At 37.2% G+C, this 18,760-nt stretch overlaps 1 protein-coding gene across 3 annotated transcripts in view; it reads right to left on the bottom strand.

Moving 5' to 3' along the window:
- The window catches only part of LOC148939256 (catenin delta-2-like), a 169,257-nt gene that overhangs the window by 129,049 nt on the left and 21,448 nt on the right, over positions 1-18,760 (bottom strand). For 2 of the 3 annotated variants that reach the window (XM_089107125.1, XM_089107127.1), the window contains exons 2-3: positions 15,571-15,659; positions 8,002-8,070 (exon numbers count right to left, since the gene is read on the bottom strand). In XM_089107125.1, the coding sequence (XP_088963251.1) occupies positions 8,002-8,070; positions 15,571-15,605 (104 nt within the window). In that variant the 5' untranslated portion in view covers positions 15,606-15,659. The remainder of the gene's footprint in view (positions 1-8,001; positions 8,071-15,570; positions 15,660-18,760) is intronic. The other variant, XM_089107126.1, reaches the window with a different exon arrangement.

Genomic DNA, 18,760 nt, shown 5'->3' with positions numbered 1-18,760 from the left:
TGAAGTCGCCAGACGCTACGGTATAAATGCCGCGGGGCGGATATACAATTAATGTTTGGGGGGGGGGGGGGGGGGGTTGGCAACGATAAAAATTCGGCCCTCCATCCGTATTTTTTGCCCCTCTGACTCTGTAATTAGTGCAGTTTTCGAGCCATGGTGGACCCCGACCCCTTTTTTCCCGAGGGTTGGATACCCCGCAGAAGGAGTAGGCAAAACGCCAGCTGCTTTACTTGTACTACATAAAATTATGTCAGCTAGTTTTTTAGCAACAATTACTAACATATTCTTTACTCTAATCACAACCGGTCTCAACTACCTTATAATAAGTAAATACACCTCCACGAGTAGGCTAACCGTATTCCATTTTAATTTTAGAGCCACTTTGATACCGAAACGTCTGGACTATTTTTAACGCAAAAATATCACAAAAGGAAGAGCTCCCTCTTAAAGATCAGACTTTTAGTTGTGAAAAAAAATAGTCTCAAGTCACCCCAAAATTAAATTTCAAACCTTAAGGGGGGACGCCAGTCCAAAGTCGTTTTGGCCGATTCGAGCCCTTTTCCTGGTCGGCAAAAAGGCTCAAACACAAAGGTATCAGATTTCACACAGACCTGAGTAAACAAACTCGAAGAGGGCGACTTCCAGGGGTTCCTTACGCTTTTAAACAAAAGGAAGCCGTTTTTGAACAACTGACCGCTTTTGAACAATAGGAAGCGTTAACCGCCTCAGCATAATTTATGCGCCCACATCCGTTTGATTCCAAGTATTTTTGGCTCTTTGTCGGGTGATAAGCAATTTGAAACGTTGGTATGTAAAGTATTCGAAGGGACTGCAGTCAGCAAGTGTTTTTTATAAAAATATGCTGCAAATGCTTCAATAGAATATTTTTCGCTTCATTTTTAAGTACCAATTACGACAATATTGACTGCAGCGATCTTGCAGGCAAACCCAAAATAGGTTTTTGAGTTTTTTGGGATTTCAGGAAAAATAGGTGTCGGCTTTAGCATTTTGCTAAATCAAAATGTTCACCTGATTCTATTCTATTAGAAAAGACTGAGACCGCCTAACTGCCTCAACTATTAATGTCAGACAAACTCAAAACGCTTACTATGGGAGAGATAGGAAGGTCGCTTCAAGTATGGTCGCCCCTTAAAAAACCATTACATTAATTTTATGAACCATCGAGGAAAACCTAATAATTTCCACTTGGTTTTTTAGCTTGGTTCTAATTTAGTCCTGATTGAATTCTACACATTTAAATCTGACAAAGGGTGCCTTACTGGCACAAGGGTCCAAAGAGGAAATTACTCGCACAGCAGTCGAAAAACAAAACATGTTATGTACAAAAAATTTTGGTCGATCCAATCGAAATTTATGAGTTATATGAATAATGATAGTATACTTGAGTCTTGGGATGGCCTGGAAAATATGCGTTAATTTCTCATATTGAGGAACTTTTGAGCACAGTAATTGTATTTTTGACGGCTGCCCTAGACTATCTACTCCCAAGAAAGAAAAAACAGAGAAAAAGAAAAAGAAACTAGAAAAAGAAATCCAACAGAAAAAAAGATGATATATAGTACGTACAGTATAGTACAACAAAAAAAGCTGATAATTTTTGGTATTTTTCGGTTATTGAAAACACACTCAAGAATTGCGCTGTGCACTGTAAGAATAAAACCAGTTTCCCTAATGGTTAATTCGAACGAAATTATACCAAATTATGACGAAAATACAATACTTTATTAACAAAATAATGGGAAGTTGTGTTAGGTTAGATTAGGTTTTCATAATGTAGTTTCTAAAGTGTTATTTTATCATATTATTTTATCATATTTTGTTATATTATTTTATTAGGATTAACCTAACTTCACTTCTTGGGTGTGTTTTGAATAACCGACAAGTAGAGGCAAACAAGTTTTTGTCTTACAGAATTCTTGAATGTGTTTCCAATACCCAACAAGTACCTCTTTTTTTTCAATGCATTGCAAAATAGCTGTCGGATTAAAGCTTCCCTTGAGCTATTTATCATTCACTTTTCTTATGGCAAGAGATTCCTCGCTTTCCTCAAAATCACAAGGTAACATAGGGAAACAGTATGAGACTAATTAAAAATTTAACATTTTGATTGAAATTTATTAATCCTTTTAAATGAAGTGGCTTCTTTTACAAGACCTAAACTTAGATTGTAGCCAATAGCAGAATGACTAGCCTCTACTGGAGCGAGTGGGGGGTACTTTCATGGGATTCCCCTATCTGCCGCCGATCGTAAATATAAATTTGTTGGTAATATTTAGTAACTAATATATAAATTTAGTAACTAATAATTTAGTAACTTTAATAGTTTTCTTCTCCATGGCGAAAGATTTTTTTATATGGGCAGAGTATCTGTCTGGCTTTTTTTTATTTCAAATACGTATTTATATATTCGTTCCTTTCTTTATTTAATTTATCTCAGTTTCAAAGAATAATACTTCATAACCCTGTCGCCCCACGAAGGACTGAATCTAATATAACAAAATTCCCTGTAAGCAGAGACAGTAGATGCCCAAACATTTTCGTTGGGTGTCAAACCAACAAAAATGTGAATTACAAGAAAATTATTGGGAAAATCGGAAATAGTCTACAACTTCGTATAGAAGAAGATGTAGAGGCTTCGAAAAGGGCTCAACCGTTTGGAAATTGAAAGGGCTAGTGCCCTTTTTAATATTCAAAAGTGATTGGAGGGTAATAATTTCCTAAAATTATTGGGAAAATCAGAAATAGTCAGGCACTTTCTCCCTGTCTAACTTACATGCCTAGGCAGCTTACTGAAGTCTTTTTTTTATGTAAATCAGTTCTAAAGCCAAAACAGGAGAAGATCCTAGCAGCACACATTAAACAAGTCAATCCCTCTCTTCACTTCTAATTATAACACTAACGATCAAGAGGTACCATATCTCAAAATTTTCTTTATTACTATTTTTTTGGAAGTGAGAATCCCCAATGCACTAACAATACCAAAAAAATTATATTTACAAAGATAGGGGAATCCCCGTTAATTCGTTGACTGGTTCCAGTGACTGCAAAAATTTGTTCAAACTTTAAAGAATTGGAAGATTGGTATCTCTTATCTTCATTATTGGAAAAAAAACTACGTTTTCTAAAGAGTTAAAGAGGCTGAGTCACAAGTTCGAACCTTAAAACGTACAGGGATTAGGAGGTGCAGTTGGGGGGCTTCCGCCCCCCAAACCCCCAGCTTCCGTATATGAAAGGGTTTGGGGGGGCGGCAGCCCCCCAACTGCACCTCCTAATCCCTGTACGTTTTAAGGTTCGAACTTGTGACTCAGCCTCTTTAACTCTTTAGAAAACGTAGTTTTTTCCAATAATTTCTGCACGTTTTTGTACAGTTTATTACTTATTATTGCTTGACTAACTGTTAGCTGATCTTTTCAGGAGTTAAAGATGGGGGGCTGCCGCCTCCCAAACCCCCCGCTTTTGAAGATTATTGTGTTAAGGCTTTTAATTCCTGAATACTCAAATCAAATGCACAGTAATATTTTTATCAGTCGCCCCAGGCCCCATGTTATCAAAGCAGTGGAGACTTACCTTTAACCTGAAGGCCGACTTTGATATTCTTCTGGAGACGTGTTGAGCCGAAGGATTTAATAGATTGGATTTAAAAAAGAAACTGAGTTTCTTTTTTAAACTTTAAATTCAATATATAAAAAAATTTCTCTGACGGAGAATCGAACTCGGGTCTTCCGCCTGACAGTCAGGAACACAGTTCATATAATTATCCAGTATGATCATTCCCTATCGTACCCATTATAAAAACCCGGACCGGGGTGCGAGTGCTCCGGAGAACGTTTTTGCAGATAGAAACATAGGCGGTATCAGATCTTTTCACGGGTAGACAAGTCAGATTTCTCTTGCTCCCTCCCTTTTTTTTTAATGGAAAAGCAGTGTGGTCTAAGAAATTATTGAGCTCCCTCCCAATTATCTTGTACCTTCGGTTTGATACAATCACTTCTGGGAAAAAACAAAGCAAATAAACATTCACCGACGATGTTTCTTCAAAAAAAAAAAAAAAAAAAAAAGACACGAAACTTGGCTTCAACATTGGAACACTAATTTTGAAGAAACTAATTTTAAATTAATTTATTCCAATACATACATGAAAATCGTTAGTTAGTAGTGTAATGTTATTATTAGATGTTTTTAGGAATTAAAAATAGGTTTCGAAGTCTCAAGTTGGTTTCAAAGGCATTTTGAGAAAGTTTCTGCCAAAATACGTGTTCCAGGGTAATTGGACCGCTGATGGCAGATCAAATGAGAGGAGCTGTTTGTACGCGCCGATATATATATATATATATATATATATATATATATATATATATATATATATATATATATATATATATATATATATATATATATATATATATATATATATATATATATATATATATATATATATATATATATATATATATATATATATATATATATATATATATATATATATATATATATATACATATATATACACTATGAAAACTTTACGAAAAAGAAAGTTTTTTTTTAAGAAAAGTAAAGGCCCTATTAAACTTAAGATCAGTAGAAATAGAAGCCTACAATAATTATAACTCAAAACGACCAGAAATTATTATTAAAGAACAAAAAAGGAAAGGAGAATAATTAGTATGGCGGTAAAACTGCATATAAATTTATATGAATGTATATATAGTGGGCTGTAATAATGCAAAAGGTAAATATAACATTGGTTTAAGAATGGAAAGAAAGACAAAGAATAAATTTACGTCGATAATCAAGTAAAAAATAAGTTTTATTTTAACAATGCCATAAAGCGATGATATTTGATTATGATATTTGGTGCTTCGCATTGTTATATAATAATTAGAACCCAAGTCCTAAAATTGGTCTCAATCTGGAACCCTTATCGCTATCTAAACTCAGAAAGTGCAAAGATTTTCAAACAAGGGTGTTTATTGTTTAAAGTTCAGGAAAGGTCTGCCCATTTCATATGAAAACATTGATTGAAAACAAAACTAGTCTTATCTAGGCTCTCCGCCAAAACAGGTAACTAGATTTTTCAAATATCACAGGAACTACAATCTGAGAAAATAAATATAACGACGTGAAAAAAAAAAATGATAAACTATCCAGTTGCGGATCCAGAGGGGGGGCAAGGGTTACCCCCGTAAAGTAGTCTAAAGCAGTGTAATTTACCTAATTAACGCAAGTTTGCATTAATTAAACTTGCTCCTAACGTAAGTTTGTCGGATCAACCTACTTTGTGCCCCCCTCCCCTAAAAAAATCCTGGATCCACCCCTGAAACCATCACACCTATTCCACCACTTATTAAAAGAAAAAAAATTCCTTATTTTAACAAATATCATCAACCCCCCGCCTCCTGTTTTAAAAAATCTTACCTATACCAATCAGTTTAGTCCACTTTATGTAAATAATTGATTAAGTCATAATTTCCATATAAATTAATTCCGACCTGTGGGGTAGGACAGATGCAAACGACTTGGCCGGCTCACCAATTTTTTTTCTGCTGTCGCGATTATGAATAATGCACGTTGTAACCATTTCTCATTGAGTTAACGAACTAACCCGCTAATGCAGAAAGAAGTGGGAGGAGCTTTTGTTCGCACCGAGAACAAAGACCAGAAATGATCTGCGATAAGCTTGCTGGATAATTATATGAACTGTGGTCAGGAATAGCGACCACTATACCAAAGAGACACGTTACATTATTTTTATTCTGTGCGATGTATTTTTGACGCAAGCAAATCCCCACAAAACTTGATATTTGGTTTTTGGAAAACAGGGAAGGAGTGATCTGAATGAGCTGAAATTTTGAGGATAAGCTCCCAGGCCCCAGGAAAACTCATCGTCTAATTTTCAGCCCGATCGGACAACGTTAAAGGGGGGCTGTGGTGGGAAAAGTTAACATGGGCTCTTATAGGAAAACGAAGTTTTTCGTAAATATAAATTCGGGGGATAGTTATTTCGGTCTGAAAATATCAAAAGGCCCTAACAGGCCGAATTCCACTTCGAATTAGTCCTCATTCACCCGGATCCGTTGCCAACTGTGGCCTGTAGGCGTGGCTGATAAAAAAAAAGAGAAATGAACTTTAAGTGGCTATATTTGGTTTTTGGAAAACAGGGAAGGAGTGATCGGATTGAGCTGAAATTTCGAGGATAAGCTCCCGGGCCCTAGGAAAGCCTAACCTCTAAATTTCAGCCTAATCAGACAACGTTAAAGGGGGGCTGTGGTCGGAGGGTCGAAACTTCCAGCCCACTTTTACCCATGAAGATAAAGTCGGAGAGGGGTGAAATTTTGCACGTTTCTTAGTTGGAGCTTGAGCTACAAAATGCGATCACCGCTGTCTCTCTGCGACCGCTAGGACCGGATATCGCTTAACATTGTGGTGGGTCGCCTCTTTATAGAGGCACAAGTGTGCCTCCTTGATCGAGACCAAAGAAATCAAATAGCTGTATTAAGTGGGATATGTGAAACTTTTAGTTGCAGCATTAAATGTTTAAAAAGAGAATAAAAATATATAAATTTGGATGAACGGTTACCCACTTCACAACATCAGGTGAACATCTGGGAACACCACAAATGCCGCACTGTTCCACCATGCTTGACACAGTTCCCAAATCGCTTGACACAGTTCCCAAATCGCTTGACAAACTCTACAAAACGCTGGCCACGCGCCACCTGGTGTACATGATTTCTGAGGCAGCAACCCCTCGAAATTTCCTGACTAAAATCCAATTCTACTATTACTACTGCCACTCCCTGCAGCACCAAGACGCCTAAGGCCAACGAAGCTACACACGCTCCTCCTCCTTTCCAATCTATTCAAAGCATCCCTCTTCACATTCTCAAAAAAAGAACCCATTTCCCTTAAATCTTCCTTACGACATCCTCCCGCCCTATTCGGGGACAACCCGCTTTGTTTGGCCCAAAACGGTTGGCCGACAAGGATGATCTTTGGCAATCTGTCATCCTTCATCCGCAGAAAATGTCCTAGCCATTTCATTCTTTCTCTAATTAGAGCCCTAGAAAGTGGGATTGAACAAAATTTTTCGTACAACTTACTATTTGAGTACGGTCAGTCGGGTGCCCGAAACAATGCGTAGGCAATGTCTCTGGAAATTGCCAGATCTAGCAACACATCTAGCAACTCTTCTTCCGTTTTAGGATCTAGCAGCACATTTATAAACTCCTCTTCCGTTTTTAAAATTTAGCAACACATCTATCAACTCCTCTTCCGTTTTTAGGATCTAGCAATACATCTATCAGCTCCTCTTCCGTTTTTAGGATCTAGCAACACATCTATCAACTCCTGTTCCGTTTTTAGGATCTAGCAACACATTAATCAAATCCTCTTCCGTTTTTAGGATCTAGCAACACATCTATCAACTCCTCTTCCGTTTTTAGGATCTAGCAATACATCTATCAGCTCCTCTTCCATTTTTGAGATCTAGCAACACATCTATCAACCCCCGTTCCATTTTTAGGATCTAGCAACACATCTATCAACTCCTCTTCCGTTTTTAGGAGCGCCGACGCTTCTGAATCACACTTGACCACTGTCATCACCCCATTTGAAATCTCAAGATATTAATCCCGTAGTTTTTATAAGACCTTTTCATAACTGTTTTTGGTTATTTAGATTCATTACTCCTCCTCCGCCACCCTATTAAATCCTGGCACGAGTGCCTAATTTGAACACCCCAGATCCCTGATGTGGGTGGAGTTACAGGGGATTCTCCAAAAATGTGGAAAATTATAGGAAGATGTGTAACTTTTATCAGTGCTCTGGGGTGTGTAATTTAATTCTAATGAAGCTTTACAAGATAAGGAAAGCGAAAGGTGGTAGAGGGAAGCAACCAAACTACATTTGGTTGGAGAGGAAAGCAACCAACAACCAAACTACAAACTACAACCAAACTATAGTAAATACTTTCTTATGTACCTCAAATTAGTTTCTGATACATTTGTAGTTGTCAACCTACGTGAACTTTCATATATACGTTCTGCAGATCTAATAACAAATAAAGAAGTAAAGAGTTAGTCAAAAGTAAAGATGAAACAACAATGAAGGACAAGACAGTATCCAGGATTTTCCTTCGGCGGGGACGGGGGGGGGGTATTTTTGTTCTGGAGTGGTTTACAAAAAAAAAACTTTAAAAAAACGGATTAAGTTTTTATATTCATTTTTGTTACTGTTTTACAAATCTAACGAAAACTTCGGAGGGAGCTGGGGGATCAAACTCGGTACCCCTCTCCCCTTTTGGATATAACCTTGAAGAAGAATTTTTGGAACTCGACTAATTTTTGGAAAAAAATGACAAAGTAAAGGAAATGCTTTTTTTTATTGTATATTTTGGAATCTACACTTTTAAATTCCAATTAGACGTAAACCATCACCTACATCACACCGCTTGAGACATAACCCAGCGATCCATCGCAGCCGTAACACCATCACCATATATCGTTCAAACCGTTAAGCTCCATTCAGACATGCAATAACGGTGCAAAGCTAGTTCGAACTCTCTCCGTGCAATTTTGCCGCCCGAAACTTAAACCACTATGTCTTGTCTTCACTCTTTTTTGTTGGATAGTTCTGACACTCAGCACCGATCGATAGAGAGCACCCCCTCCTCGACCCAACATTTCTCTTGGGTATTTTCAACCTGTCATGGTTTTCAATAGGAAGATTTGTTCCCCCATTGAATATACCGTTTTTTAATGTAAAAGTGACAAACAAACAAAAAAAATGACTCGCCACTCAAGTTGGATGCTTACTGGGTGAGAGAGTACCGACAAACAAGTACATAGAAGGTGGGCCTGACCCTACTTGTTAGACCTCTTGGGTCGGACAACAGCTGCGTCTCACAAAATATCTAAGGGGGGCTAAATGTACTTTTCAAAATACAGGGAGGGGCAAATTTCGTTTATTTTCGTTTTTTCCATGAAAATACCGAAGGAAGATATTTTTAATAAAAATACCAAATATTTGTTGTTTTTTTCAAAATCTGGGAGGGGCTAAAATTGTGCCCTTATTGGCACAAACGTTGGAAAAGTCTTTTAAGTCCCAGGGAGCAAAATTTTACGGGAAGTATGAAGAAGCTGGTGAACCGTTGCAACAAGTGCCTCAAATCAGACAAGGAGTATGTTGAACTGCAGTTCGTGAACGTAGCTTTAAGATGAATATCATGAAAATGGACCCTTCGCATCTTTTAAATCCTACAACGTAATTTACTTTCGAAGTACTCCTCATATCAGGGCTTTAGCAAGGTTTTTTCGGGGGGGGGGGAGGTACAAAACAAACTTTAAAAAACACATCAAAAATGTGTTAATATGCACTGTGACGTTTTTAGGAGTCGGACAAAAATTACGGGTTGGGGGTCAAAATCCCTAACCTCTCCCCTGGATACGTCCCGGCCTCATATACTACCATTATTGGCATAAAAAGCGTAGCTGAATTGTTTCGTTTTATAGGTGTGATTTTTTCAGGGGAGAATTGGCCTTATTCACTTTAAAACGACCTAAAACAACTGTAAAATAAGATTTAACTTATTAAACCAGAATTTAACTGAGATACGTCTTTTAGGCCTTGGAGAGCAGTAAAGGTTACGACAAATAATGGACAAAAATTCAGAGGATAACTGATAAAAAAGCATCTCGAAACCGGTACTTCGACAGTTAATCTCTTGTTTGGTGGAACTTAGGTGCATGCACAAACACAAGGAGCGCAGCCCCCATGAATCTCATGGTTTCCTATAAACAGTTTCTTTGCTAATTTCATGAGCTCGCCCCTCCCCCCTCAGAAACACCCCAGACAAGACAAAAACAAAGCAAAAAAGTCGTTTTTAGGCTAGGGGTTGTTTCATACCGTATCAGACACACTTTCAAGGTGTTTTAGGTACCACAGTTACTGACTGATTTACTAGGGTGAACACTGAATGGTCTACTTTTTTCTAAAAGTGGACTTTATGCACACTATTAGCTTATTGCTTAAAATATAGTATAGGTGTTCAAACATATAGTACATCTTATTGCTTAAAATATAGTGTTCAAACATATAGGTATGTTTGTATTATGTTTGCATTTGTAATATAGGTGTTCAAACATACGTATGTTTTGGAACACTCATCGTTTAAATGCCAGAGCGATTTGGAATTTTAAAAACACAATAAACGCAAAATACCAAAAGTCGTACCGTACTCCAGGGTAATTGTTTAGCCAATGAAAGCTTTTATTTAAAATTTCTTTCCGCAGCAAAATATTACGAATGACACTTGTGTTTTGAAGTGAGTTTTATACAAATTTTTTGAAAGGACTCCCCAAGCATTTGTAAGACCCCCCCCCCCACCTCCTCAGAAAATCTGAAAATAGTGGCCTAAAAGGCACTTATCAGGTTAATCGAGTAACCCTAATAAGGCCCATCAATGACACAACCATCTAACTGCCTATCATTTTTATAAATTCCTTCTTTTGGTGTTCTTTTCCAACTGAAGTGTTCAATTTACATTTGAAACCACTAGGAAAAAAATGTTTCATTTTCACCCAAAAACCTTAAAATCAGTGTTAAAGTTTCATATTTACAGAGATAATTTCTTAGACCACACTGCTTTCCTATTTTTCTCCTCAGAAAACGAGTTATATTTAAATAAAGCAGTGAAAAAGAATGAGAAAATATTCGAATTTTTTTTTTTGTTTAATTAATCTGTTGTTTGTTTTGAATTCTTTGTCACTGCTTTATTTAAATTAAACCCTTTTTCCTCGCTTAATTTTTCGCATATGCAAGGACGTATGCAGGGGGGGCCCGGGCCCGCCCCCCCCCACCAGAAATCTCACGATTTTTTCATTTTTCCATAATTTTCTGTTTTTTCTCACAGAATAATAGGTTTGAAGGATTTGCCCCCCCCGAAACAAATTGCCCCCCCCCCCCGAAACAAATTCCTGCGTACGTGCCTGCGCATATGTTTACAGAGATTACTGAAAATAAAAATATTTTTTTACGGTAGCTTAAATTATTAAATAAAAAGATTAATCTAAATAAAATGTTTAATGAACTTCTTCAATTAAAATTTCTCAAGGAGCATTATTTTCTCTTTTTAAAGTATTTACGTTACTACTACTACTACTACTAACAACTCACCGCAGCACCAAGCCGCCTGAGGCCAACACAGCTACGCACGCTCCTCCTCCACCCCAATCTATTCAAAGCCTCCATTTTTACACCCGCCCACGAAGTTCCTATTTCCTTTAAATCTTTCTTTATGACGTCCTCCTACCCCAGACGGGGGCGACCTGCTTTCCGTTTAGCCCTAGATGGTTGGCCGAAAAGAACAATCTTCGGCAATCTGTCATCCTTCATCCGCACAACATGCCCTAACCACCTCAACCTTTCTTTCATTATAGAGACCTAGAGAGCGGTATTGAACCACATTTTTTGTATAGCCTATTGTTTGACATACGGTCAGTCAGCCGGGTACCCAGGACAATCCTTAAGCAATTTCTCTGGAAAACATTTAGCAAATCTTCCTCCGCTTTTCGGAGCGTCCATGCTTCAGAGCCATATTTGACCACTGTCATCACCGTAGCTTCCAATATTCTATTCATGGATTGCAGACTTATATTCCTACACTTTTTTTTAACTGTGAAAAAACACCCTTAGCCTTGGCTATTCTACTTTTAACATCTTCACTACTCCCACCATCTTAATCAAAAGTACTACCGGGGTAAGCGTAGCTGCCCGCCTGATGAATACTGTTAGTGCCGAACATCAAATTTTATTCTTAACTTATTCTTAGCCTTAATGACTTTGTCTTCTTAGCATTAATTGTCAAACAAATTTTAGCACCCTGAACTCGCAAAACCTCTAAAACTTCATTCATTTTGCTCACACTTTCATCTAGGATGCTTAAATCATCAGCATAATCCAAGTCCGCGAGACTTTTTCCTCCCCATTTGATTCCGTGGTCTCCCATTGCCTTTCCTGTGCTCCTTAAAACAAAGTCCATCAAAATAATCCATATAAAGGGGGATAGAACACAACCCTGCTTAACTCTTGATTTAACACAAAACCAGCTGCTAACCTGATTTCCTATCCTAACCGCAGCAGTGTTATTCTCTAACATAGCACTAATCACTTTAATGTATTTGTCTGGTATACCATACAAGGATAAAACCTTTACTAAAGCTCCTCTATCAACAGAATCGAACACTTGCTCGTAAACAATGAAACTGAGGACCAAATGTGTTTGATAACTCAGGCACTTCTCAATTATTACCCTATGAGTGAAAATTTGGTCGACACATTCTCTACCTTTTCTAAAACCGCACTGCTCTTCTCTTAAAACTTTGTCCACGGCATCTCTCAGTCTAAAAAGTATCATATTACTAAGCAATTTGCTACCTACAGAGACCAGACTAATGCCTCAATAATAAACACACTCACTCTTATCACCTTTCTTAAACAGTGGTATAATTAAGGTTTTCCTAAAATCGTTCGTTACTTCCCCTTTTTAAAAAATCATATTCATAATCTTCAGTAGCTTATATATTACCTCAGAGCCACCATATTTAAGAAACTCATTTACCATCCTATCAGCACCTGGAGCCTTATTATTCTTTAATCCTTTTAGTACTGTTGCTAATTCCTCCTCACAAACCAAATCTTCCTTCACATCCAAGGTATCACAAACTTTTTCATTTTCCTCTATATTTTTTCCTGTAACTCTATCTCGGTTAAGCAAGTTCTCAAAATGTTCGGCCCATCTCGCTTTAGTTTTTTCCTTATCGCTAATTGCCACCCCATTCCTATCTTTAACTGGGACAAGTCCGGATTGACTACTACCTCTCAATTTGTTAACGTGCCAGTACAATATTTTACTATTATGCCGTCTAGCTGCATCTTCCAGATCCTCGGCAATTTTATCCATGGCCTCCACTTCACACCTCCTTAGTTCATATTTCAATGCTTTTCCCACTTTCTTTACATTTCTTTTGTTTTCATACGATCTATCATTCAGATAATTCCTGTACAAGTACTTTCTCCTGTCTATTAAACATAAAGCTTTTTTACTAATATTCTCAGCTGCAGTTCTAGGTTTCTCGTCTAAGACATCTTCAGCAACTTCACAAATTATTTCTCTAAAATTATTCCAATCATCTTCCACATTATCAACTTTTCAACTCTCAAGTTTAGTATTCAACTGTTCCTGGAAATTTTCTCACAAATTCTCATCGTGGAGTCTACTAACATCATAACTTCCCGGGAGGTAGTTACTCTTCCGATTTTTCAGCTTTAAATTAACCCTTGACACTATTAGGTGGTGATCTGTACTTTTAACATCAATAACAGCACTTCTATCTACCCTAGTATCTTGTATTGATCCTGCCAGTCTTGGGTTTACTATAACATGATCAATAAGGTTTGCTGTCTTACCCTCACGTGAATACCATGTTAGCTTATGAGCCATTTTATGACCAAACACCGTATTGGTTATAACTAGATTGTTATACCTACAAAATTGCAAAAGTCTGTATCCATTACTGTTTTCTTTTCCTACACCAAATTTACCTAAGCTGGGATACCATCTATCCCTATTTCTACCAACCTGGGCGTTAAAATCTCCCAGTAATAACCTCATATTTCTACCTGGGACCCTGTCTATTTGCTCCTGTAACTCTGAGTAAAATTCATCCGAGTCCCTAGTATTTCCGTCAGTTGGTTCTACAGGGGCCTCTACTACTATAACTGATACCCTGAACTTTTTAGTCATAAAATAAGCAATTAGTATTCTATTACTAATACCTTCCCAGCCTCAACAAGACTTAGCAGCTTGCTTATTCATTAAGAGATCAACTCCCTGTCTATATACCCCATCCTTCCTGTCTGAGTAAGCAAATTCTATATTACCTAATTTCATGCTTCCTACCCCTAGGATATGAGTTTCTGAAATCCCTAATAAGTCCAGCTCGAATTGTCTGAATTCGTCAATCAAAATGTTGATACGATAGTCATTTTTTAACGTCGTAACATTCCAAGTTCCAATTTTCATATTCTTTGAATCATTAAAATTAATTTTGCGTCAGGAAAAGCAATGATCCTAGATACCAGTGCAGGACGGGGATCACATATTTTCTCAAGTCTACACCGAAGGACTTAAGCCGGCTTAGGACTGGACAGCAAGAAGTCCCTGGGACCTCCAGGAATGGAGGCTTTGTGCAATCCTGGGCCCATCTTGGTCACAACATGGTTTTCAGCACTTGGTGATGCTCTTCTATCAACAAGAGTCGAAATCCTGCACAGACAATCTCAAGCCTATTACCTTCGACTCATTGTATATTCATGCTTACAAATATTATGTTACTACGGGGAGGCAACCCGTAATAGATAACGTAACCCGTATTTACGTTACAGAGGTAAAGATTTTATATGTTGACAATTCCTGAAGATAATCAACAATTCAAAAACAAATATCAACGATCTCTACTCTTCAAAATTCATATCACAACGAAAACACTTAAATGAAACACTACATTTAATCAATAGACTAAGATATGCATGTAACACTTTCTCTTCATAAATAAATATTTTGTCATTTTAAATTATAACTTTAATTTATTTTAGTATCTACTTTATGATGTCATTAAATATAATTTTAATTCATTTTAAGTCATTTTAAAATCACTACTCTTCTGGTATTCTTTTTTTTAGCCTCAAATAGAAATTATATTCCATCACTTGGACAAAAAGAAGGAGGGACTCTGTTGCTAATGCCATATTTTTTAGCAATCAATCCTACTATTTTTCGAAACATTACAATTAAAAAAAAAAAATTAAGCCGTGAATTACATTCTGGACATATCAATGAATACACACTTAACAGCAAATCTTATAAGTTTCTTCAAAGGCAAAAATTGAGCACGTCATACATTTTAGAAGGGAAGAATCTACATATTTTTAGGGGAAAGGGGGTGTACCCCCCCCCCCTTCTTCTGATGGGTGTATTTGAAATAAAGTATCTGGCTTTTAAGCATTTTTCCTAAAAGTCGGGGGGTGGAGTCTCCCTAACTTCTAAACACCTTCAGATCAGGGGCACCAATTCACCAAAATACAAGGGGAGGCAAAATGATTTTTACAAAATCTAGGGGGAGCATTTTTTGTTTGTTTTTTCTGTTGATAATATAATAAAAGGTATTTTTCAATCAAATAGGTGCTTTTCAAGATCTTCGGAAGGGCGAAAATAAGGGAGGATTATCTCCCTCAATTGGCAGCCCTGCTTTCAAAGGAGTTTCACAAGGTTTAGCAGAGAACTTTTTCTGAATGTTTTTTTTTTCACAGATTAAATATGCTTATACAGATTCCACACCCATACAGAACAGACCCCTGGCACCCACCTTAATTACTCTTCCCATGACACACCTTTACCCCTTTTGCGGTATACGCAGTGATAGGTTGAACAGAAACTATGAATACAGAATTTAAAAAAAAAAAAAAAAAAACAAAAAAAAAAAAAAAACTTACATCTGAAACGGATCTCCGGGCTGTGACGCATTCATCCTCTTCTCCCCTCATATAAATGCGCTTCTACGTTTATTCGCTTACAGTGCATCCTGAAATATATTATTTCTAATTATCTGTTGGTTTTCACAAAATTCCTTCATAAATCTCAACAAAACATTAATCCAGCTTTATCCCAGTTGGTACAAGATTAAAGCACGTTGTGCGACAAGATCTTAAACTCATAGGAATTTCTATCAAGACTCAGCAGAAGAGGTCTTGCGGACAGCCTATTTTAAACTTATCCGGTATTCAGCTAAGTTCTCCGTGTCTAGTTCTATTTCACCATCAGATCGATAAAGAGCGAAATATCTAGTGGAAGAAAAATTTAAGAAAAATGAGAAAACGAAAAGAAAGATTGACAACATCTCGCAAGAAATACGAGGTCCAAGATAATCCCGCCTTAGGGTTGTAGAAAGTTGTGACTTAGGGATTAATCTTAACGGCGAAAGGATGTCAATCCACGAAAATTGAAAAATAAGTTAAACTAGCCGCTTCGTGAATTTTAAAATTAACTGTTATGGAAAAGACGGCTAACGTTGGAAGTGCCTATCCTTTTATATGTAAATACAGAAGTGACGATGCGTTACTAAGCTGAGAACTTTCATCACAAAGCCTATTTTAGTATGATAAACTAACAACGATAAAAATTGGGCCTCCGGTGCCAAGGTTCCATGCAGTAACTGTGCCAGAGTTGCAAAGCAATGAGCCGCAATATCTATCAATTTGTAATTCCAACTAGACCCCGGCGTGGCGCCGGCGGATCGACCGAACGCCGCCGACGAGAGGCCCGGTCGATCGCCACCGAAGTGTCGCTACGCCGCTGGTGCGCCGCAGACGCACCGCCGCCGGCAGAGGCGGCGACGTTCGGCTGACTTTAAATTAATTTTGCGGCAATTCTTTATTGCGTCAACCGCTAAGTCACAGCTTTTCTTTTTTCGTGTGGTTAAGTATTTCGATTTTCTTGATTATAAAATCAAGCAGGGCTTGCACTATCCCCGAATTTTCGGGTATCTTCCCGAAAATCTATGCGTCAGCCCGAAAAAAATTTGGTTCCCCAAATCCCCGAAAATCAGGCGATGATAGTGCCACCCCTAGCGATTTATCACCAGTGACTTTCCCTGCCAAATATTACTTTACATACCACAATTCTTCATTACTCTCTTGTTCGTTAATTTTCGTCTCTTTTGTTACTTTGCATAAAAACCAGACAGATGCAATATGCAATTGCAAATATTGCAATATACCCAGTTCTTCATATGTTGACAAAAAAAAGTATAGTCTTTATGAAATGAGTTTAAATCATTTCGAATGCAGTTTCCCAATCGCTATTCCTTACATCATTCGTAGTCAAGAATTTTATTTTCAAGTTGAATAGAATTATAGAACGCATTCACTACTATGTAACCTCAGCCTTCAGTTGGATTTTGAAATTGATAGCCGACAAATTGTTTCTACAGCTGAATTGTAAGTTTGCAGAATTGTTTTTTCTTTTGCTGGTTTTAGATAGGATTTTCTTCATGTTTAACACTCAATTGTTGAACGCCTTATAGACTATAGAAAGTACATTCTTCTTTCTGAAATATTTTTACCGCCCCCCCCCCCCGCCTCCCAAAAAAAACCTTCTATTGAGACAAACTTTAGCTATAGAATAAGCTATGTACAAAGTTGGCGAATTAAAGATTGAAACGGAAGTTACCCCAAAAATATGATTCATAAAAAAATGTAAATTATTGCCTATAAGAGGGGGGGGGGTATCATTTTTAAATGATACCTCATTTTTTTTTATTGAAAGCGGGGATGACAAAAAAATAATTGTTTTTTTCATTTAAAGTGGAGACGGAAGAAAATAATATCAAATTCCCTTGGAAACCATTGAAACTTTGATAGACCCAGGGCCCCCCATTAGGACTTCTTCATTGTCTTGGGTATTTTGCGATTTTTCATATGCTACTGGCCTTTGTGTTTGGCTTTTGTGTGTGCTCCCTTTTAATTAGATTCTTTGGATCTTATTGAATGCCACGGTGAATCTATGACTCAGTTTTCCAATAATTTGAGGCATATCTGAATAATTTCGACATTTTTGTTGCAGTCTTTGTACCCCTTTACTCATACCCTAAATTTTTTTTTCAAGGAACACTAAGCTGTTTAACGTTATTTTGCGCGTTTATTTGAACCATATAGTGACCTAGTAAATTATTAAGTAAATTATTTTTTTAATGTAAAGCTGAGACTTGACTTGCTTTATTTACTACTAATTACAAAATAAACTAGATGCAAGCAACCGCCCGGGGAAGGCTCAAAAAGCCTGATAAAGACGGTATCCTATCAAGTTGGTATCCAGGGGGGGGGGGAGGTATTATATTTAAATGATAATATCTCGAATTTTTTTTTGAAGGCAGGGATACCAAAGTTTTTTTTTAATTTAAAGCAGAGACAGCATCCTATCAAGGTGGTATCCAGAGGGGGGGGGGGTAGGGAGCTATCATATTTAAATAATAATACCTCGATTTTTTTTTTTTGAAAGCAAGGATGCCAATAAGTTGTTTTGTTTTTTTTAAAGCAGAGACAGTATACTATCAAGATGGTATCCAGAGGGGGGGGGGCACAGGGAGTTATTATATTGAAGTGATAGTACCTTGATTTTTTTTTTTATTTAAAGCAGGGATGCCAAGAAGTTGAAAAGTTGACAAAAATTAACAAGATTTTCGTGAGTTATACTTGATACAGCACTTGTAGGCTATAGTTTTATTGTCCGAAGGGAAAGGGACACATGCGTCCAACCCGTTTTTTTCTTATTGATGAAACAAGTTTAATTTGAAAACATTCATTCATAAGTACCAGGCAGATTCACACTAAAACGAATTGGTGTGAAGAAAGCGATATCGACATCCCCACCTAACGTTGCGCTCGAGTGACAATGGCTCCCTTGGTCCAGTGCCCAAGTTACATTAAAAGGATGTTGCAACGTTCTTACGTATCTATAGTGGTTAAAAAAATTCGATCACCCCACAAATGATGATCAAAAATATGCACAAATATAACACATGTAACACTTGGAATATTATAACACTTTTTTCAAAGCTTTGAAGAAAAGCAAAAAAAGTTAAATACCCCTAACTACGCTTGAAAGCAATTTTAAAAAGAAACTCTT

The sequence above is a fragment of the Artemia sp. Qi Xiang Cuo genome, chromosome 21, assembly GCF_049724085.1.
Source record: "Artemia sp. Qi Xiang Cuo chromosome 21, ASM4972408v1, whole genome shotgun sequence".
NCBI lineage: Eukaryota > Metazoa > Arthropoda > Branchiopoda > Anostraca > Artemiidae > Artemia > Artemia sp. Qi Xiang Cuo.
Note: the sequence above shows the minus strand (reverse complement) of the source record. Positions and strands in the feature narration are given on the sequence as shown.